The sequence below is a fragment of the Eptatretus burgeri genome, chromosome 1, assembly GCF_056783735.1.
Source record: "Eptatretus burgeri isolate ZD-2024b chromosome 1, Ebu_testis_v1, whole genome shotgun sequence".
NCBI classification, from domain to species: domain Eukaryota; kingdom Metazoa; phylum Chordata; class Myxini; order Myxiniformes; family Myxinidae; genus Eptatretus; species Eptatretus burgeri.
Window position 1 is genome coordinate 139,156,810 of NC_140961.1, and position 22,655 is coordinate 139,179,464.

General features: G+C 45.8%; 1 protein-coding gene across 6 annotated transcripts in view; it reads left to right on the forward strand.

The window, feature by feature from the left end:
* The window catches only part of LOC147035597 (uncharacterized), a 203,559-nt gene that overhangs the window by 169,769 nt on the left and 11,135 nt on the right, over window positions 1–22,655 (forward strand). For all 6 annotated transcript variants that reach the window (XM_085844919.1, XM_085844903.1, XM_085844912.1 and 3 more), the window contains exons 5-8: window positions 8,665–8,901; window positions 11,035–11,126; window positions 20,118–20,313; window positions 20,523–20,865. In XM_085844919.1, coding sequence (XP_085701045.1) covers window positions 8,665–8,901; window positions 11,035–11,126; window positions 20,118–20,313; window positions 20,523–20,865 — 868 coding nt within the window. The remainder of the gene's footprint in view (window positions 1–8,664; window positions 8,902–11,034; window positions 11,127–20,117; window positions 20,314–20,522; window positions 20,866–22,655) is intronic.

Here is a 22,655-nt window from a genome sequence, read left to right on the forward strand (position 1 = left end):
CGACATTCATGGTATTCGTGTCCCCAAAATAAATAACCTGAGGGCTGCGTAACTATCTAAACAAACTCACTCACACGGACGACTTAAATAAAATTGCCGGCGCTAGGACAGACATGCCGGGGGGCGCACTCATATTTACAGTACATCTTAACCTTAACTTACAAATTTTACACTAAACCATGGCCCAGGATCACTGAACTCTGCAAAAGAAAACAGTTAGCAGGGAGCCAGGCTGCTCGCATGCAGTCTCTGGCTCAAACAATGCAGGTGACAGGGAACGTGGCTGGCTGCTCACACGCAGTCCAAGGCCTTCCCTTTTGAACTGAACGCAGTGAACCACAACGGTGCATGGGCTGCACAACGCAGTCTCCGTGCCAGCTCAAGTGGCACACGCAATGAGCACAACGAATGGATGAGTGAACACAAACACGGTGCACGGGCCGCCACTGCAGGCCCGTGTTGTAGCTGCCAACAGGGCAGTTCTTGCAGCTTGCAAACTGTTGCTTTGCGGATCCTGGCGCACATGGAAATGAACAGGGGGGGGGGCAAAAATTGAACGGGGCTGGTGAACATGGGCAGTGGGCATGGCATGGCAAAGGCAGCAGGCAAACACAGCCCGCAGAATAAGGCCGCTGCAGGCAAACACAGCCGGCAGATGAACTGGCCGGCACAGGCCTTGAAGAAAAAACAGGCAGCCGGCAGATGAACTGGCCGGCACAGGCCTTGCAGCACAGCAGCTGCAGACGAAGTTGGCCAGCCTTTGCCGTTCCGTGGAGGTTGGTGGAGGGAGTGCGGTGGTGCTGGCCACTTGGAAGGCGGGCTCGGACCTACCTACCTGTCTCCCTCCTACCTCTCGCCTTTGCCTGTCACTGTACATACCCACTCCCTTAATTTGTCAAACCCCAATTTAGCCCCAACTTATTTTTTTTGTTGTTTTTATTCTTACTCCCCCACTATAAATCGTCCCCTAACCCCCTTTATCGTCTTTGTTCGGCTAACCTATCCTGTCACCTAGCCTACTCCCAACCCCTACGTTCCCTTCCCGGAGGGGAATAAGGGAGAGCTAACGTCCTGTGTCGAGGCCCAACGAAGCCTCAGAATGGCCTCCCCAGAGTTCGGCGATCTAACCCAAAGTGGGTCCAGCGGCCCACAACGACAGCGAGGGGATGGATGGTGCGGAGGGGTACATCTCCTAATCTACCCTAACCATTTAACTGTTAAACTACCCCGGGGCTTTCAACAAGCGCCTCGCTTAAACTATTGGTTCTAACAACCCAGATTCCCGTCGCCTGTGTTGGTGTCCTCACAATTTCGGGCCTCGCCCCCCAATTTTCTCTCCGTGCCCTCACACGGTCTCCTGGCTGGGACACGTGGCTCCCTTTGGCAGGCACGACCCTCTGTCGCTTCTCCCGCCTTGGCACCCCCGGGCACTACACTGGCTCCCAGCCTACCACCTCCCTAACACCGGGAGTGCCCCCCATGGCACCTCCCCCTGAAACGCACACGTGGCAGGCCGGCCTCCCGGGCCCCTTTCCGAGGGTCACCCGTGCCCACAACACTGCCCACGCGGCTAATGGCGCCCGGGCCCCGCACCAAGCAGGCGCACCCGTGCCCACTACTCTATCCCGGCCCCCCATGGGCCCATGGCCTACCGCGGCCGACTAGCCTGATGCCCGGGGTACCCACTCAGCGATACTCACCTTTCGCAGCCACGCTCCCAAGCCCGTCAACAGGGCTCCTGCACCCCTCCAAATGGGTCTCGAGCCTACTTTCCCACCAACAACAAAACGACCTCCATTTTTCAATTTGACTAACCCAACTAACTCAATCGACACTGACCCCGGGGTCCCTTGGGCGGGAGTCACTCCTCCCCCCAATCACTCATCGCACCATGCATTCCCCATTCACTCCATACACACAGACCCGCTGGCCTCACTCACTCAACAAGTGCTCACCTCACAACTCACCAACTCTTCAACACACACACCGCTGAACTCTGCCATCCTTCTAACTACCTCCCCTAACTAACTCGTGCTCCCACGTCGTCCCTTAAACTACAGCACGTTCCTTTTAACACTACGTAGCTAAGCTACGTCCCCGCTACACATTCACTAGTCTGTCACTGTCTCCAAATAATCCCATTAATCCATTTCCCAACCTAAATCTCACTATAATCCCTCTACCTAATCCATTCCACGGACTCCATGAGGACTTACCCCTGCCCCATGAAGTCGGTCTAGCTAAGCTAACCCTTCCCCCTAACTAGTTTCCATCCTGTGCCCTAGGGTCAAGGGGGTCTTCCCTCCTTGCCCAGGAATCCTGTGCACCCGAAAGTGAGGCTTGCTGTTCCCTTTTTTTTTTTCATGCGCAGCACCTGCGCGGCAACTCAGAGCTCGCGCACTTTGCACCTCGTTCCAGCCATTGCCTCTGGCAACACACTGGAACTGGGCCATATATGCCCTCAAGTCCGTCTTGCCATCGTACGGGGGTAGCGGCACCCTCGGTTCTTTCGAGGTCTCCTCCCGTTCCCTAGGGACTCCGGGAGGAGTGTACCTCCCCAGTCCCAACGGTGCCTCACTCCCGCAGGGTCCGAGCCATTTGCCCGGGGGCTCCACCACCCTTGTCTGCGTCTGTCCGTGCCCCGCGTCGTCCCGCTTACTCTCCCAAGCCATTGGACTCACACTCTGCACACCCCCTGGAACAGTCATTCTGGGTACCCCCATTAGGCCAAAAGACCCCGCGGTCTCTACCCTCCCCAAGCTTGGCATGCTCACCCCCGCATCGGGCAAGCCTCCTCCTCCGCCTTGTGACACCGGCCCCACCTGGGCACGATCCGCCTCGAGGGAGTATATCCTCTCTCCCCTGTTCCCGAAGGAGGCCACCCTGCTTCTCACACCGGGCCTCCACCCTATCCGTCAGTCTCTTCTCCATTTCCTCCATTTTCCCCTTTATTACCCCATTTATTTCCTCCCCTATCGTTCCTAACGACAGTTCCCCGACTTTTCTCTTATTTGCTCCACCTCCCCTTGTACCTGTGTCACCATCTTATTTGTCTTGGATATTTCCTCCCTCGTTGTCCTAAACTGCTCTTCTGTCTCGCCCCGGTTTTTTCCTATCTGCTCCCCAGTTCCTCTGTCTTTTCTCCGGCTTTCCGCTCCATTTCATTAATTACCTCCTCATGTCTCTTTCTACATTCCTCCGCCACCTTCTTTAATCCTTTCTGTGTCTCCGCTTTTACCTCCTTTTCGCAGGTTTTCAACTTTGTCTGTCATTTCCCGATGTCTTTTCTCACAGTCCTCCTTCACGGCTCCCAATCCCTCCTTTATTTTCCCTTGTTCTCTTTTTTAATTCCTCTATAGCCGTCGTGTTCCTCCCTATTTCCTCCTTTATTTGGTCTTGTCCCTGTTTTACTTCTCCCAATCCTTTTCCTACTTTGTCTATTTTTCCCACCACCGTCTTTATTTCGTTTACCCTCTCTTGTTTACTTTCTTCCATTGCGACTCCCACTCCTTTTACTTTCTCTTTCAACCCGGTCACCTCCGCTCGTATCGTGTCGACTTCCTTTTTCATTTCGTTTTTTAGTTCTTCCAAGCTTCCTTTTAGGCTCATTCCCATGTTCTGCGTCTCACCCCGTAGCTCTTTCATTTCCTCCTTCATGTTTGCTTCCATTCCGTTTATTTGCTGTGTATTCGCATCCATCCTCGTTTTTACTTCATTTGTATTTGTGTCCATCTTTTCGTTCATTTGTTGTGTATTCGCATCCATCTTTTGTGTATTCGCATCCATCTTTTCGTTCATGCCTTTCATTTCGTTTTTCATTTCATTTGTATTTGCATCCATCTTTTGTGTCATTGCCGCCAGCATGGCGCATAGCTGGGCCATGTCGGATGCACTCAGCTGAGCCGTTTCGGCAAGGGTTGGGGAAGGGTTTTGGTGGAGAGGGGGGGGGGGGAGGTGTCATACACCGCGGCCGCTGCCGCACCCATTTCGGGCTCTGGGTTCAGTTGGGCGAGTCCGTGTTCCTGCACAATCAACATTTCCTGCACGGGGATTCCATCCTGAGCCATGGATTCTACACATTCTACATCCATTTCTAATACCCCCGGCTCCCGCTCGCCTTGAGACGCCATCTTGCTTCTCTTAAAGGGTTAATTTCGCTCGCTCGTAATTTGGAGGGAATCGGGGGTCGCTTCTCTCACCCCTGGACCGATTCCCGTGAATTTAGCCGGAGACAGGAGAGCCCGTTTTCCTGTTCTCCGATACCAGTGCCGCGAGGAGGGCGATGAATTTGTATCGCACGACCTGACACCAGTGTTGCTGATTCGCGCCCGCCGGCGTGCTGACGGCCACGTAACTCGAATCGCGGCACGTCGCCCACCGGACGGACAATCCAGTCGTGACCCTCTCGGACTAACGCCGGGAACCAGTCACGGGTGGACCTTTCGGTCTCACCGCGATCGAGCCAATCAGCCCCCGCGTGGGATAGGGTTGCTCGCCAAATTCGACCTACCTAAGTACCCACGCGGAGGGTAGACCTCGCCGCAGGTCGACTTCGGACACGGGCCACTTAAGCGACCCGTTCCGTACTATCAGAATAACCGAGCGGTGTTATCGTCGACCTCGACGGTTCGATTAATTATCGGGCGTATTCAGCCCACTACCAACACTTTACGTGAAGCAAGATGAGGATTCAATGAAGGAAATGACGAAGCGAAGCGGGAAACAGTTCAACACAAAGCACATTTATTCGCGGCACACGGGAAGCACACATATTCAATTCCACCAAATGCACACAGAAAAGAAAAACACAATTCAATTTACACAAAAAGCAAATGCAAAGCGAAGACACAATGCAGAGCCTAATACCGACTACCGAGCACACGGCAACACTTATACAATTTTACTTCACAGACGGCGCCGACAACACATACCCAAAACCAAGGAAAAGAATACCCTCAAGGATGAGGCGGGCCTGAGGCCTAGACCGGGTCGGCCTACCCGTCTGGTGATGAGACGCGGAGCGGCGATGGCGCCTCAACTCCGCGGGCCTCGCGGACAGTGTCTGGTAGGGGGTGGGAAAGGGGCTCCCTTGGTCGCACTATCTCAGCGCGGGGGGGAAACAGGAGGGGGTTGCTGATGCTCGGGGTATAGAGGATTTTTATTGTCCCGCGACGAGCGTCTCCACCTCGGCCAGGTCGCGCTGTCGGCCTCCCTGGGGTGCAGCTCCCTGCACGACGCGAGCACCCCCCTCGTCTGCCCTCGCCGCCTCTCCACAGCTCCGTCCCCTCCGCTCCGACTCCAACGCCCACGACGACCAGCTCCTTCTTGCCAACTCCACCACCCACGAAGTCTTGACTCTCTGTTCCCTCTCGTCTCTCCTACTCACTACTCTGACGAACACGGTCGCTTTTTATCAGCCCCGTAGCTTCGCCCTCTCATCTTTGACCCCCTCCCTTCGACCTTTCACCTCGCTCCCCATTGGCCCGAGGAAAAGTGGGCGTGGAGTGTTTTTGATCCATAAATTTGCATATATCGATCGCCCTCCAACGCCCTGGAGGCGGGGCCAGTGCGCCCCTCGCTCACCGATTGGACGGCAAAAAGTGGGCGTGTGTCGTTTTGATCCGTTTTGAAGCACAAAATCCGTGATTTTGTACACGCTGTTCGGCGCGCGCCCTGCACGAGTCCAACACCGGTACCCACAGGCGGTGCAAGAACGGTGGCGATGCGACGGTTGCGAGGTGTGACGTGAAGGTCGTGGCGGTTGTGGTGAAGCGGAGTTGTGGTTGGTGGTTGATGTTGTGGTTGTGGTGGTAATCATGGCGGTTGGTCCAAAATAAAGATAGCAAAAGAAAAACGGCTATCCTGAAGAGTCGCAGCACGCATAAATGACATGTATTCCCACTAGACAACGGGTTTGGGCCTAACTACACATGTACTTACCGAGATACCTCACCGAAGGGACCTGAATGGTGGTTTGCGAATTTGGTGACCACAACAATATATATATATATATATATATATATATATATATATATATATATATATGTATGGATATATATATATATATGTATGGATATATATATATATATATATGGATATATATATGTATATATATATATGGATATATATATGTATGGATATATATGTATGGATATATATATGTATGGATATATATATATGTATATATATGTATGGATATATATATATGTATATATATATATATATATATATATATATATATATATGTATATATATATATATATATATATATATATATATATATATATATATATATATATATCTATATATGTATGTATATCGGGGCGTATTATGTGATACCAGTCGTCTGTCCGTCTGTCTGTCTGTTCCTGTCCACACTCTAACTCCCAAAGTTTACAACTTTCACGTTTCGTATTTGGTACATAGGTACAGACTGTGGAGACAGTGTGTCGTGACATACGTTCGTCATCTAAAGTGGTTGGCATGGCAACCAGGATGCTGTTTTCCATGTAGTAGCACAATTCTGTATATACCTTCTTGTCTGGGCGTTTATTGTGCTCACTTGCGCTCTTGTTACTGATTACAATATACAAATATATATATTGCTTTAAAATTATTTGGATCAGACTTCACTGCAATGCTTTATGAAAAATATTAATTATTAGACTAGTCTTTTAAAAACGATAAATGTATAAACAGGCGAGTATTGGGTGGCTTTGACACCAACTCTGGTTATCCTGCTACCTGACCATTAAATCTGATATTGTGCTGTCTTCTGCAACACTGAATTTATGCCTCACGGAAATAAAATGGATGTCCATGAACTTAAACTCAATGTTACCAATACTACTTGCATGCTGATCCTTGGTGCTTCATCAGTCCTTGCAAGGCTTCAACCCCAAATCGTGAAACTTTGGGATCATGACCTCAATTTAGGTGTCACTCTGAGCCCAACTCTATATTTTAATCCACACCGCTGTAATCTGATTATTTTTATCCCGTACTTCCATTTGCAGTTTTGCTAAAATATGCTTGATGCCTGAATCTGAAATAAATGCTGAAACTTTTGTTCACATGATCAGAATGTCATGTTTTTATTGCTGCAGTTCCCTGATGCAGGCTTGCTTTCTTCTCTCAGGCCCTTGCAATTCATGCAGAATACAGCAAGCCAGGCTCGTGGTTCATGCTTGGAAATTTGATCATGATCAATATATATTTTTTCTTTTTTGTTCATAACCGTGAAAGTTGTTCATAAATTGGTTCCCATCTATACATCTGACTTTATTACACCTTACACCCCTGCATGGAAGCTGCAGTCCAGCACTAGGAATTTTGTAGTTTTTACATACAAGGCTTTTGGTGATCAAGCATTCTTCGAGACTGGAACTCCACCTTTTTTAAATCCACACTGGCCTATCCATCCATCCATGTATCGGAACCATACTCTGTGCAGAGCGTTGGTGCTGCCGAAGCAGTCTCCTTGGCTATCGGGCACAATCCTGGATAGGTCGCCACTCCGACACAGGATACCAGCAAGCTGGCACTCATTTTGCCGACCTCGGAAGGATGACAGGCAGAGTCAACCCCACCTGGTATTAATTCAACAGCCAAGTGGAATTTGAACTCGGGATCATAGGATCTCAAGCCCACCACTGTAGCCATTAAGCCAACACCAAGCATACACGAGCCCATCAAAGTTTTAAACTCATCGTTTTGTGGTTGCTTTTTCATAATCTCCACTCTTGTTAATGTAATTACCCTTGCCAGAGGAGAGGGTATTACATCTGGGTCTTGGTTTATCTGTCTGTCTGTCTGTCTATGGCCAGAATGTGCTGACGTAGACCACAATTTTTATACGTTATCTTTTTGGTTTTTTTTTTCAACCGAGTACCTCTCCAAAATATGTGCAATTACAATGCGAGTAAGTTGATAAAATACATCCTATGAAACCCCATAAAATATGTCCTAGCGAGGGTCTGCAATCTTAGATTGCTCTTTCTCGTTTTAAATTTGTTTTCTTTTGAGATTGTATTTAAAACTGAAAGCAGTCGAACTGTGCCTGTATATAAAAATAAAACAAAAAACAAAAACAACAAATTGATTGCTGTCTTTAGTGAAGTCTGAAACAGTGCTGTCCAAAATAGATTTTGATGGAAACATTTGCAACTTTTATGTAGCCATTGTTTAACTTTGTCCACCAACACACAGACAAAAGGATTCCATTGCACCAGCTTATAAAAGTGTCCTTTTTTTTGTTTGTTTAAGGTGTACTGCCCACCAATGCTTTCGCAAGGTGGACAATTTTTTTATGATATTTCCATTACATGATAATTTTCAAATTGCTTTGAGGATATTGGAAAGTTGAAGTAGCAACATGGATTGGCTGTAGAAGCTGAAAAAAGTGCCTTAAAAAATAAAATAAATACATAACCTTTGATGGATTTTTCATGAACAAAGTTGAAACGAGTATCTGAAGAAGTCCACATTTCCAACGAACTTGATGTCTAAGTCACAAGGTGCTAATTGTAAACGATTTGAGCTGACTTTAATGGGCTTGTATCGAGCATTGTTAATAGGAAACTTAAGTGGTGATTTTTTTTTTCTCTTCTTATATTTGATTGTTTTGTTTCCTTGTCATTGCTTGTCCCACGGATTACAAACCAGGCGAAGGAGCTGGATCTCGACGAGATGAAAAATGAGGACTCCACCTACATCCAGGAGCATAAGCTGAAGAAGAAGATGATGCACATATTTGATCGCCTCTGCACGCTCAAGGGCTGCGATAACCTTACAGGACGTGTAATTGAAAAGCCCTTGAAGTTTAATTCCACACGCTATCCTGAGATCAACAAGCGCATTCAAAAACTCGCCAACAACAATGTTTGTTTTCCTGACTACCAGGTGTGTATATCGATTTGATTAATGCATGCAAAGAATGAGTTTTGTTCTTTCTTTTGACTGGTATCCAACGGTTGAGAAACACCTTAGGGAACTGTTTTATCCATTGAAACAAAGCTGTGGTCTCTATCTCTGTCGTGCCTTTAGCGCTATATTACCCCTGCCACTGAAGGTGGACGGAGGTTTTTTTTTCACCCCTGTTTGTCTGTCTGTCTGTCTCTCTGTCTGTCTGTGAGCAGGATATCTCAAAAAGTTATGGATCGATTCAGACGAAACTTGGTGGACAGGTTGGCTTTGTGATTAGATTTTGGTTAAGATCCGGGTTTGAGAACTATTTTTTATTTCATTTCCTGATTGATTCTTCACCATTGAATGATTGGGCCAAAAACGATATATCGCATGATATTTCAAAAAGTTGTGGACTAAAAATAAAATTTGGGGGATGAGTTGGGTCGGTGATGAGAACAAGACAATTTGATTTTCGTTGAGGTCCAGATGCAGATTCGGCCTATCAGTGGGATCCAAAACGTAAGCTGTTCAGCCTGGCAGAGGTAGGCGCTCTACCGAGTGCCATTCTAATTTTTACCCTCGCCGAAGGAGAGGTATTCCATTTGGGTCCGTTTGTTTGTTTGTTTGTTTGTTTATTTGTTTATCCACACATAACCTTTGTGGTTTTCTCCGCAATCGCTTGTCGGATTGAGACAAAATGTTCACCAGAGGAGCGACTACTCATGTAGAATGTTGTCATAATTATGACATCATAGGTCACATGGTGTGGCAGCCATGTTGGAAAAACTTTGGACCTCCATGAAACCGCACCAAGGAAAAAAATAGAAACTTGGCACATAGCAAGTACCCCTCATGGGGAATGTTTTTTTTTTTTATTTTTATTTTTTTTGAATGACATCATAGGTTCCTCCGTTATGATGTCATTGCATATGTGGAATGCTACATCTGATAAGTATGAACATTTTTTTTGAGGGTCGTTTTGGGACAAATGGTCCTAAGAAAAATAATTTGATGTTGGGCACATGATTCAGTAGCCATATTATTTTAATTTTTTGTTTGTTTGTTTTTAAACCTACAAAAATCTTCTTCTCTGAAGTGGCTGAACAGACCAAGGTGGAATTTTACAGGTATGACCACCTATCCATGAGGAACAAAGGGTTCACACACATGAAGTGATGAGCCACATGGTTTTGCAGCCATATTGGATTTACCCTAAAACCTATAAAAATATTCTTCAGAATGGCTGCGACAGTTCGAGGGGAAACTTCACACAAATGTTCCCCAAGGCATGGGTGTACGAGTTTTTTGAGGAATAATTGATAGGTCACATGGTTTGGCAGCCATATTGGATTGAAGAAAATATTAAATGTTTTCTCTGGAACCACTTAATCAATGGACATGAAACTTTATAATTATGATTAGTCGTGATGGGAAATACATTTTAAATTTCAACTTGATCGGACACATGGTCTGGGAGCCAAAATTATTTATTATTATTTTTTGATCTGGGTTATTTTTTTATTTTATTTTATTTTTTTTGAATAACGCTCACTTGGCTGTGCCTCGATAGGGTTGAGGAGTAGCAGTGAAATATGAATCCTATTCAGGTTCCTCCTGATGACTTCATCTTTGCTTTTTGCTTGTTCGGGTTCCTTCTGATTTCTCCAATGCAGGACTGTACCGATTTGGTCTTTCATTTGATTTGAATTGAACTTATTTTAATCCCATTCGAAATTTAATTGAATAATAAACGTCATAGATCAGCATCAGGTGGCCGATCAAAGTGGGGTTGCATCAAAGCAGGATGTCTTGGTACCCGGTCATCACTGCCAGTAGTTATAAAATTTGCAGTTTTAGTTACGTCTCTTATTAATTCCATAACACACCAGTACACAAACACCACACAAAACAAGTCCTGGCGAGAGTCTGAAATCTGATTGCTCCTTTTCTTGTCTCCTTTGTTTTCGCCGCACAATCCGACGTGGAGCCGGCCACATGTGGCGCGCGGTTCCATGGAAAATTAATGCATGCTTTTGCAGCCTATCCTGCATTGTTATTGTCGCAAACGTCTACCAATTGTGGTTATTTTATTTATTCCTTCCATTTTTTTTCCATACATCATCAAAGGACGTCTTAAGTGTGGTGAAACGAGCCAATGAGAAGAGCAATTTGTCGTTGTCCATTCAAGCCATACGCCGACTTGCAGAAGAATGTTTCAGGTGGGTATGTCTATTTGTTTTGGTCAAGCCATGAAGGCTTCTTTATTTTTCTGAGTGACTATAGAATTCTGGCATTTTACTTTATTTGACCTTAAAATTGTATTCTGATGTTCGACCACCCTGGGTCCACCCCCTACTTGAGGGAAGGAGTACTTATTTTGACTCCTCAATGTAAGCATCTCAGACTTGGAAATACTGTTGTGAGGGATTTCCCCCTGAAAAGGGGGAAAAAAAGGGGATTAATTCTGTTGTGAGGGTGAGGGACACTTATATAAATTTTAATTTGTATTGCCTCTTGTATTTTTCCCACATTTTAAAATCTGGTTGGATTATAAATGGAAGAACCCATTAAATGGTTATCCAGTTGATAAAATAATTATGCTTTAATTTATAGTTGTGCAACAAAAAAATGTATCCTCTCTCTCCCATGACACATTTCAAACCACATCCACCAGCAGAAACAAAAATCTGCACCGATGGTCTAGCTGGAAAAACAAACAAACAAACAAACAAACAAACTCCCTGACACCCTTTTCACAATCTGCAGGTGCCCTGTCTTATCACAATGCCGGGAGGCGCAGCATGTGCAACTAACTCTTCCTCACATTATAGTCAGGTCTACAAAGGTGTGGATGTCAAAGGTCGAATGGTACTTTTTATACGAATCCAATTGGTGAAGTTCATTGGTTAAATATAGACGAGATGGAGTCCTCTCATGCTTCCGCTCTTGCAAGCCATGCCTTCTCCATGCTTTCCCCAATTCATGTTTAATCTTTCCTCATGTCACCATAATATTTTTATGTATTCTTCATCCCACATATGAACTCTTGTTTTGATCTTGAATTTATCTTCTGAATTGTCTTTCTACATTCTGTCTGTCCTCGGCATGTGTAATGACCCTTAGTTTGGAAAGCTCTTTGCTGCTTTATTCTTACAAACATTTTCCTTGAGGTTTGGTGTACTGTCGGACTCTGAAATTCGCAGTGCCGCAATTTTATTTATTTAACTTCAGGGCTGGTCTCCTCTATCCACCGCCACTGATATTAATTCAGCCTGGGAATTTTCCACAGAAAAGTGCTCACTTGTGCACAGATTGATCCCATCTCGTCTTCAGTTATCGTAACCATCCTCCCGCTCTTGGTTCTCTGCATCATGTGGTGAGGCTGTTGCTTTAAAACGACTTGTATTCTCCTCTTGGAATGCAAGTCCAACCAAAGGGAACCCCAGATCATTCCACAAAGCTCGCAACAACTTTGTGTGTCCCCTCGGGAGAGCCAGAAGACAACATCTGTCCAATCTCAATAACGAGCTTTCAATCTTGTCTCCCTCTTCTAAGACCTTGTGGTGCCTTGTCAAGTCGGTCTCTGGTGTATGTTCCCCTTTCCTCACTTCAAATGGCCCCACAGCTGACTGTGTTCGTGAGAAGCCTGAATGCCTCAATTCTGTGTATGCTTCAAAATATTTTGTCCCGAACCCCTCCCTCTGTGTACTCATCGTTTCCAGTCGTACCCCATTGCTCCTGAATTCGGTGTCTTTTGGCACCTGAAAAGGGGGAAAAGTTTCTGGCAACCCTCAACTCTGACTCTGCAACCGGACCAGACGACATCGGATGATGTGTCCTAAAAACCTGCTCTGCTGCTCTTGCACTTCCCCTCTCTTCCATTTTCACCCTATCATTTACCATAGATGATCTTCTATCTGCTTGGAAATCTGCCAACATCACAGCATTACATTAAAAAGGTGCAAAAACAGATCCCGTTAACTACAGCCCAATTAGCTTACTTCCAATCATCAGCAAGGTCATGGAATCCATCATTGCAGTTGATGAAACCAAGTTTGAATGTAAAACGTATTGTTACAGTTGTGGGGGTAGAGGAATTTAATAGGAAAGTTAGGATTGAATAGAGTTGTTTGGTCCGTGGACGTGTAGGAGACATCTCGATGTAATTAAGTAGGGAGACTGTGAGCTTAAGTGTTATGTGTCACCACACGGGAGGTGGTTTGGTGTTGATTAGACAGGGATTAAGGATAAGTTCCCCCAGTATGTGATTGTCCCCATGTAACCTATTTCTATGTTTTTGCATTTATGAGTGAGCCAAACGTGCCAAGCAGGCAGAAGCCCACCTCCAAGAGTGATGGCAGGCTAAGTCACGCCCCCGAGGATGATGATTGATTGGGCATGATGTCAGAAACGAGGCAGGTGTGCTGAACGGACAGGGAGGACGGGGAAGCAGCTCGTAGCAAGGAGGAACGCATGCGGTCGAGAAAGAACATAGCTTGGAGATGGCCTGTTAGAACAAGGCGTTACGGCTGGCTTTCCTTTGATGCGTGAAGAAGACCGCACAATTCTCGTATTTGTGTTGAGGCGATTTGGCTCGCCTGGCTGAGCAGGACGTTGGCCATCGGCTCTTGGCTGGGTCGTGAGCGACGGACCGTGGAGTGTCGTGTATGTCAAACAGTGGGTCATTGAGGATGATCGACGCACGAAGCGACTGCTCGGAGTTTCTGAGCATTGGGGCTGAATTCTGCTCACGAATTGCCCGACGAACGTTCCCACTGCAAGAGAGCGGCTTGGCGCTCTTTTGCGCGTGTCCACACGTGCAGGATGAAACTCCTCAATTCCAAGTTCCACAAAGACCATCTCTGGACCAAGCTAAGTACCAGAATAAAGGAAGGATTTTCATTTACTTCGTTTCCCCTTGTCCGTATTTAAGTCTTTGTCGAGGCGCCTCAATTTAGATTTTAGGATTAATTTACCTCACGTATTATTGTATTCTGATTGTTGTCTTTTGTAAATATTTGTCTATTTTCATTAAATTCCACGGTTATTTTAAGTTGATCAGTCAGTGTATTTGTCGTGGGGTTCAAGTATAACCCCCCCCTGTGCTGTGCATCCATCCGTGCCTCCGTCGCTCCGCCATTGTGCACTTCCCCTCCCGTGCGCGTTGTAATCTCTGAGGATCAACGTGTCTGCCTCCTATTAAGGAAGAACCGCTTGGCTATCCCGGCTGGCGGTGTTGAGCGCCTGTTACCACAAATTGGTTCAGGGGATTTAACCTGAACCGCCAGCACCACGACAGTATATTTATGTTCCGCCCATGTCTTGCATTGATGCATATTCATGTTTTGCCTCGCGTATATTTATGCTCCACCCATGTGTCGCGTTGTCTCCACTGCAAGTTGCCCTGGCTGGCGGGACATTTGCATGCATCTGGAAAAGGCACGGTTATTACCGACACACTTAGTGTTTTAAACAAAGAAAGTGATTTAAACTTCTGCAAGTGTTAGTTAAACTGCCTGGAGCATTCTCATTCAAGCATCTGGACATGTAGGCCCTTCCAGGATAGTGAAAACCTGACTTCACGCTCGTCTCACCGTGGGGCGTAAGAAGCACCACCATGTCAAGCTCACTTCGTACCCAGTCTGTCGCTGGCTCCCGGGTTTCGTTCATATTTATCAGGTCTTCACTCTTGTTGAAGGCCAAAGCAGGAGCACCTGAGGCCTCTGTTAAAGCTGCCATGGGATGTGAATCGGACCAAGCTCGAATAGCAACAGATGCAGCAACGATCGATGGCTGCACAGCAACACAGTGATCTTGAGCAGCAACAATTGAAAGCTACGCAGCAGAAGATGTCTCTCAAACAGATGAAGTGGGCGGAAGAGGCTGCTGTGGTTAAGGCCCATTTTAAAGTGATGCATGTCGCTCTGTGTTGGGATGGATTGAACAACATTTCGGCAGCTGGAGTACCTACATGTGCAGAGAAGGTGGGAATGCTGTTGTCCAGGAATGCTATGTCTTCACTGCAACCCATTTTATCTGAGGACGATACTGAAGGTATTCCACTGAATACCCATGTAATGCTGACCCAGCTACCTCGCTTGAACCAATGTCATTTCGGACAGACCCTCTTTCACCAGCCGTCAATGCCGCAGCACCAGCATCCATGGATAACTCGTTGACATCAAACGAGTCCAACAGGCAAGTTCTGTCTGCTCAGTATAACACTATGACGGCTCCTGGTCTATCGTACGCAACTTACCAGACACAAACTAATGCCTTGCACACAACCTTCATGTCGACATCCTTCCCCAATGCTACGTGTCATGGTTGCACATCGACCCCCACTGTCAATGTGCCCCGTTGTGAGCTTGTGCGTCACAAACCCGGCTCCAGTTATGACCGTTTGGCATCCCACGGTGTATACTGACCTTATGGCGTCGTCCATTGGGATTACAACCGACAATAGGGTTATTTCTCACGGAATCCAATGTACACCCATGCTGTACCTGCATATGCTGCGAGGACGTACAACACACATCCAGCAACATTACTGGTGTATGCCTGGTGTTGGCTAATAGTTGGGGTGGTGGGCTTGGAATCCTAGGATCCTGAGTTCAAATTCCACTTGGCTGTTGAATTAATACCAGGTGGGGTTGACTGCCTGTCATCCTGAGGTCGGCAAAATGAGTGCCAGCTTGCTGGTATCCTGTGTCGGAGTGGCGACCCGTCCAAGATTGTGTCCAATAGCCAAGGAGACTGCTTAGGCAGCACCAACGCTCTGCACAGAGTATGGTCCCAATGGATGGATGGATGGACTTGTCCAAGGTTGTGCTCAATAGCCAAGGAGACTGTGCAGAGCGTTGGTGCTGCCGAAGCAGAGTATGGTCCCAATGGACGGATTACCAGTGTCTCGCCATTCACGATTGGGTTAAGATGTCAAGCCATCAATCATGCCAACAACGATGCCTGCCATGCAGGACTGTGCAAACGATTTGTCTCGTGGAGACTTCGTTTCAAAAAGGATTTCTGTGTTTGACGATAAGCATGAGAAATTGAGGACATGGCATGCGGCCTTTCAGAACATGATTGGAGTACTGCTTAACATCCGATGAACAGCTTAACCCCATGGTTCAAAATATGGCCGAGGTTCAGAATCCAAAGCACTCGTAGAGCGTCTAAACCGAGTCTACATTTATCACCCCATTGCCAGTTTAGAGCAGGTCTGGAATTCAAAGCAAAAACATTGCAATCCAGACTCATCCTTGACCAATGAAAAATATTTACCAGATGTGCTCTGCCAACTAACCATCCAGCCAAGGAGTGTCAAGCGAAATTACGTTGTTCTCAGTGCGACAGCACCCGTCATTGCTCAGTACTTCATGATGCCATTTGTTAATCTCAACGGACCGGTAGGGAGGCAATTTATCAGGGACACTTCAAACCCTGGGAGAGTGTCAGATGGGCTTCGAAAGCATGGCGAGGAGTGACCCTCGGTGATTAGCAGATATACAGACATTTGTTGTTGTAATGGATCCGGAGGAAGGTCTTGTTCCAAAATATGTCTTGCGAAAGTCGGTAATCCTGAAAACATTCTGAAAAATTATGCTGTGTTGGATGACCGGTCAAATCTGTCTCCGGGCCACAGCAAACTCTGACTACTTCAATGTGTCAAATAATCAAGTTCCCTATGAAATCAAACCTGCTCTGAATCTACGGCAGCCAGTGGTCGGCGTGTTAGGAATCTAGTCATCAAATATTTTGATGGAATCGTCCATCTGCCGCTCCCGGAGCTAACAGTATATTGCTATTCCTTTTCCTTGTAATTCCTCTGAGATTCCAACACTGGAAGTCACAAGGCTCCACTCATATGTATGTCCTTTAGCTGAATTGTTTCCCGAACCTGACCCAGAAGTGACCATTTTGCTGTTAACTGGACGAGATGCTCCTCAGCTGCTTAAGGTCAGAGAATCTCGGATGGACCACCTAATGCTCCGTGGGCACAGCGTATGGACCTTGGATGGGTGATAATTGGTGATGTATGTCTGGATGGCGTCCATAGCCCTGAGCGAGTAGAGGCCTATTGTTCTTACATTCTTGACAATGGAAGACCATCATTCTGCTCGCCATGCTCTAATCGTGTCACCGTCAAGGACGTCATCCTGCCACGTTGTCACGTACCTTCAGGCCAGCTCTTTGGGAGATCCTGCGACCATAAAGCCTATGCTGACGGGGTTGACAGTGATGCCTTTAAGGGAACAAGGAATGATGACAAGTCGGGCCGCTCCATAGAAGACAATTGTTTTCTCGCGTTCATGGAGGACGGATTTATCAGGAATGACAGTCATTTGGGTGGCTCCATTACCCTTCAGAGACTACGTAAAACTTCCAGACAACTGACCCCTTGCAATCAACCGGTTAAAGTCCCTTTGCAAGCTTCTGGATAAGAAACTAGCCCTTCAACAGCAGTACGTGGACTTCATGGCTAAACTTTTTTCCAAAGGACATGCTGAACCTCTTGATCCAGGAACAGAAGCAAAACGATTGTGATGGTATGGAGGACATTTTGCTCTATTCCATCCACCCATAGCTGACAATATTTGATGTCTCACTAAATAAGGTACTACTTCCTGGTCCAGACGTCATCAATAGCGCCTTGGGGTATTGATACACTTGACAGGAAGCCATTGCCATCATGGCTGACGTAGAGCAAAGGATCCAAAAGAGTACATCACCTTCTCAAAGGAACTACGTGACAACTGACACTAACCCGGCAGACCTGGCCACTCACTCCGTAAAAGCCTATGACATGAAGGAGTCATTATGGCTGTCTGAGCCAAGATTTCTCTGGGATTCCGAGCTACCCATTAAACCTACTTTGCCTGCTTTGGAGTTGGTTAGCAATCTGGAGTTGGTTAGCAATCTGGAGTTTCGTTCCATTGGCATATGGAACGTTCCATTGGCATATTTCGTTCCATTGGCTACCAAGCTTAAATGTTCATGGGGAACGCAATGTTTCACACTTTTCTCGAAGTGGAAGTTCAACCATAACCCCCCCCCCCCCACGCGTCCCATATGGGTGTTGTGTGGGAACAAATGGTGTCTGCCGAAGAATCCGAGACGTGATTCTCTTGGAGCCATAAGTTTCTCCAACCCATGAACTCCTTACTCCCTTCCTGGTGGAGGTATGTGCTATTGTCAACACTCGTCCACTTGTACCGGTGCCTTCAGATCCAGACGTGCCAGAAATCTTGACACTAGCAGCACTCCTTACCATGGCGACGATGCCTCTTCATGCACGACCAGGCAATTTTGGTCGTCCTCCAGACCCCCTGGCTATCAGTGGCGATGTGTACAGCATTTGGCGAATACCTTCTGGTTACGATGGCACAAAGAATATATTCATACCCTGCAGCCCCGTATGCTGTAACAAGTCAAGAAACGCAACCTTTGTGCTGGTGACATCGTTTTGCTGAAGGCAGATGCGCACAGGAACGACTGGCCCTATGGACATATGATGAAGACGTTGCCCAGCACAGTCAGTCGGGTTCGAAAAGTGCGAATCCACACCATGAAGGACTAAACCCCATTTCTACCGACGACCTGTAACTGGTCATCCTGCTTTTTCCAGCTGGGGAAGAGTGAATTCCTTCATTGTGTTCTATTGATTGTGAATTTCATATTCTCATGTTATGTTCCATGATGTGTTTATCTGTTAGCCATAGTCTGCTCCATGAATTTAGTGACTGTATGATGTACTACGTACTCAGTTTATTTCATTTTTGACAAATATTTAACAATTTGACAATGTTTCGAGCCAAGGTGGCTACCCTGGTTCTCGTGTTCACGTAATTCTCTTTGCTCAATCAATTGCTGTAGTGGTTTATTTAAAAACCAGGCCATGAGTGTGCTGTAACCAAATTTGAATGGAAAACGTATATTCATGCATATTCATGTTTTGCCTCATGCATATTTATGCTGTGCGCAACTGCACCTATGTGCTTATAGATCCATAGTGTCATCTCCGCAGAAAGCGGGGAGACCGGTGTTGCCCTATCTGGTGGGACATGGACATGTTTTTGAAAAAGGCACAGTTATTACCGACACACTCAGTGTTTTAAATAAAGAAAAAGTGATTTAAACTTCAGCAAGTGTTGCTTAAACTGCCTGGAGCATTCTTATCCAAGATCTGGACATGTCGGCTGTTCCAGGATATCAGTAAACATAAAATCATTCATTTTCTCCAATAGCTTCATCTCAGATCAACTCGGATTCAGACCTGGTCACTCTACCTTGGACATGAAGCTTCGACTCTCCCAACAGTGGTGGAAGCCCTCAATATCAGACATGAGATCAGGGCTGTCTCTCTGGACATATCTCGAGCTTTTGATCATCTGGCATACTGCCTTGCTTTCCAAACTGTCTGTCGATGGAATCCAAGGCCAACTTCACTCTTGGATTGCTGACTTCCTCTGCACTCGTAGTCAACGTGCGGCTCTCAACGGAACCCTTTAGTCTCCTCTCCCTGTCAAGGCTTGAGTTCCTCAAGGCAGTGTTTTAATCCCCATATTATGCCTAATCTTCATCAATGATCTCACTGACTCTGGAAAATCGTCTTCATCGCTTTGCTGATAACTTCGTGCACTCTGCCGTGACACCTCTCATCCTTCTGCCAGACAGGCAGCAGCCTCTTCCCTCTCCTCGGATACTGATAAAGTCACAAACTGGTCAAACACAATTTTGCTTATGTATCCATATTGTCCAACCTTCGGGTTTTCCCTTACCCCTCATCATAACCTGCATCCCTTGTTTGTCTGTCTCAGTTTACTTTCTCGCTCTGCTCTGCTGTTGTTGTTTCCCCTTTCTCCTGCCGTTCCCTTTGTTATGTTGTGTCCTGATTTGTTCTGTCATCGTTCTTCCACAAGCCTCGACAATGTAAACATATATGTATATATATGTATATATATGTATATGTATATATATATATATATATATATATATATGTATATATATATATATATGTATATATATATATATATATATATATATATATATATATATATATATATATATATATATATATATATATACATAATAATAATGAAAAAAATGCCCCGACATTCACGGCATTTTTCAGGAACATTTTCCCCGTGAATGTTTGGGGTCCGACGGTATTTTAAGATTTGCTTTTTTTTTTTTTATATTTTTCCCAGGGAGGTTGGCGGCCAACTGCAGGAGAGGCGCCATCTCGACCATATGTTCAACTTTGGCTGTCACCTCACCGACTTGTACAAACCTGGCTCCGACCCTGCACTTGCTAGCAAGGAGCTTGCGCGACATTTGCGGTCTAACCGTGTGGAGGCTGTCCAGAGATTGGAAGATGTCATTCGGAAATATGCCAGAATGCAGGTAAACGTCTTGTTTTGTGCTACTTGTGACACAGCGCCATTTAGCGTGCAGCTTGTCATTGAGATTTGTCAGCCGAGTTCGCTTGCTAATGTTTGGCGAGCTCTGCCGTTCAAAACGAATTGGACGGCCATAGTTGTTCATGTTTCATTGAAGGAAGGTGTTGTTGGAACAATTATGGTGCGATCTGTCGCCTCACTTCTCCGGCACAGGAGGACGGGATGGAACACGCCAGTAAGAACAAGAGTCAGCATTGCCACACGAGAGATGATTCGGCTTCACCGGGACAAGCAGGCAAATCAACTGAAACTATGTCGTCTTCGACTGAGCTTATCATACGGAACAAAAAATCGGAATCTGCTGGGGAGTTGGACATTGAAGGAAAGGAGGACGAAGCAACTGCAAGAAATGAAGAACTGGACAATACCAGCACAGAGCAGGAGAAACGATGTCAACACACTGGAGCTAAGAATGATGAAGAAGAGGACAAAGCGTTGGAGACTGAGACTGAAGAAACGTTGAACTGCAAGGCTGACAGTGAGAATACCAACGGAGGTAGGTTGAGGAGTCGTGGTGATGATTTTTAGAGTGTTATAATTCTCCCAGATGTAAGGTACTGAACTATTTTGCTTAATCTTCAGAATCTGCACCTTTATGTTTGTATTTATTTCTTTTCGGAAATGGTTATAGCGTCCGCTCTGAGTCTGGGAGGTCGGCGGTTTGAACTCTGAGCGAGTCGTGCTAAAGACTTTAAAAGATGGTGTGTGCTGCTTTCTTGTATGACACTGCATATAAAAAGGATAGGGCATGGAAAACACCCCATAGGTTGGCATTCATGGTGAGGAGGAAATTCCTCCTTGATTGCCCCGCTGAGTACGGAGAGAAAATCGATGTTGTAAAAATGACGTCACTGGTACGAGTCCTCTGGGAAGTGCTGTTGCTTCCTGGGGCACTCTGCGTACCAGCGACGTCACAACATTGGTGCCGCCTCTCACCGCACTCGGAGGCATTTCTTCCTCGTGGATGACAACCTATGCTGATTGTCTGGGCTCATCCTTTTTAATGCTGAAGGTCGAGCTATGGAAGTAGCACGTACCATTTTTAGGTCATCTCTATTATCTCAGTAGAGATGATCGAATAACCCCAGTCCGTCCACAATCAAACCGAGTGGAGACAAATAACCAATAGTGGAATGGATAGAGGTCGATGAGACATGCACAACGATATAACTTTCAAGGTCGTCCAAGGTTGAGGTCAACGTCACGAGGCTGTCAAAGTTGCGAAAATCGTCGATTTCAAATCGTATCTCCTCCCTCATTTATCAAGAGAGATCAAATGTTATTAGTGATTCAGATACTATGGACTATTATCTCGAAAAACACGAGCCATTTTTTTGAAATTTGCTCTCGTTCCGATTTTATAGCCCTTCAAACTTCGTTCTGATTCCCCGTATGGGCCGTTCATAAAGTACGTACATCCAAAAAAAGTATTAAAAAAATTGAGAACCGGAACTCTCCGAGACAAATATTACATTTTAAGCTTTTGTCAGCTTTAACTAAAACAATGGAACACAAGTTTATATGCACACTTACTTTCTTTTATGACATTAACATTGTCTTGAATGTCAATTTGTACTTTAATTTTCATAAATGACGTGCTGTGATATTAAAATAAAAGGGTAAATTACACCGCTGGGGACTGCATTGTCATGACTTGCAAACATCGGTTCATAAGGAACTGCTGGCTTTGCAAGCGATTAGCGATGTATGAGGGGGGTGGGTGAGTGGTCACTCGCCTGCATACAGAGGGGGGTGGGTGGTTTTGAAACCTGGAAGTAGAGCGTTACCTACTTTATGAACTGCCCCTATTCCAGTCTGGCACAGACCTACTTTCGACCTCTGGCAGAGATGACCGGCACTCCCTCTTGGGGGTATTTTTTTTTAAAAGTCTTTGGTATGACTCGGCTGGGGTTTGAACATCTGACCTCCATGACTGAGCGGACACTCCAACCATTACTCCACCGGGTTAAATGCAAATCTGAGCAAATAAAGATTTTTGAGAGTGAAATATGTGGTGAAAAGATAATGACGCCTTGATGTTTGAACAGCACCTTTTGCTTAAAAATCCATTTGGTGAAAATCAAACTCTACATTGCTCTTATTTGAGTAATGATATTAACATTGATACAGGTGACTCACGTAACTCCAATCACAATAAAACGAAATTTCAAGTGATTTAACTTTATACACTACTCTCAAGATGAATTAAATATGACAGTTTGCGTTCATGTGTTCTGCCGAATGGCGTTTAACTTTATGTGTAATGTAGTTTCTGCTTTTCCTTTT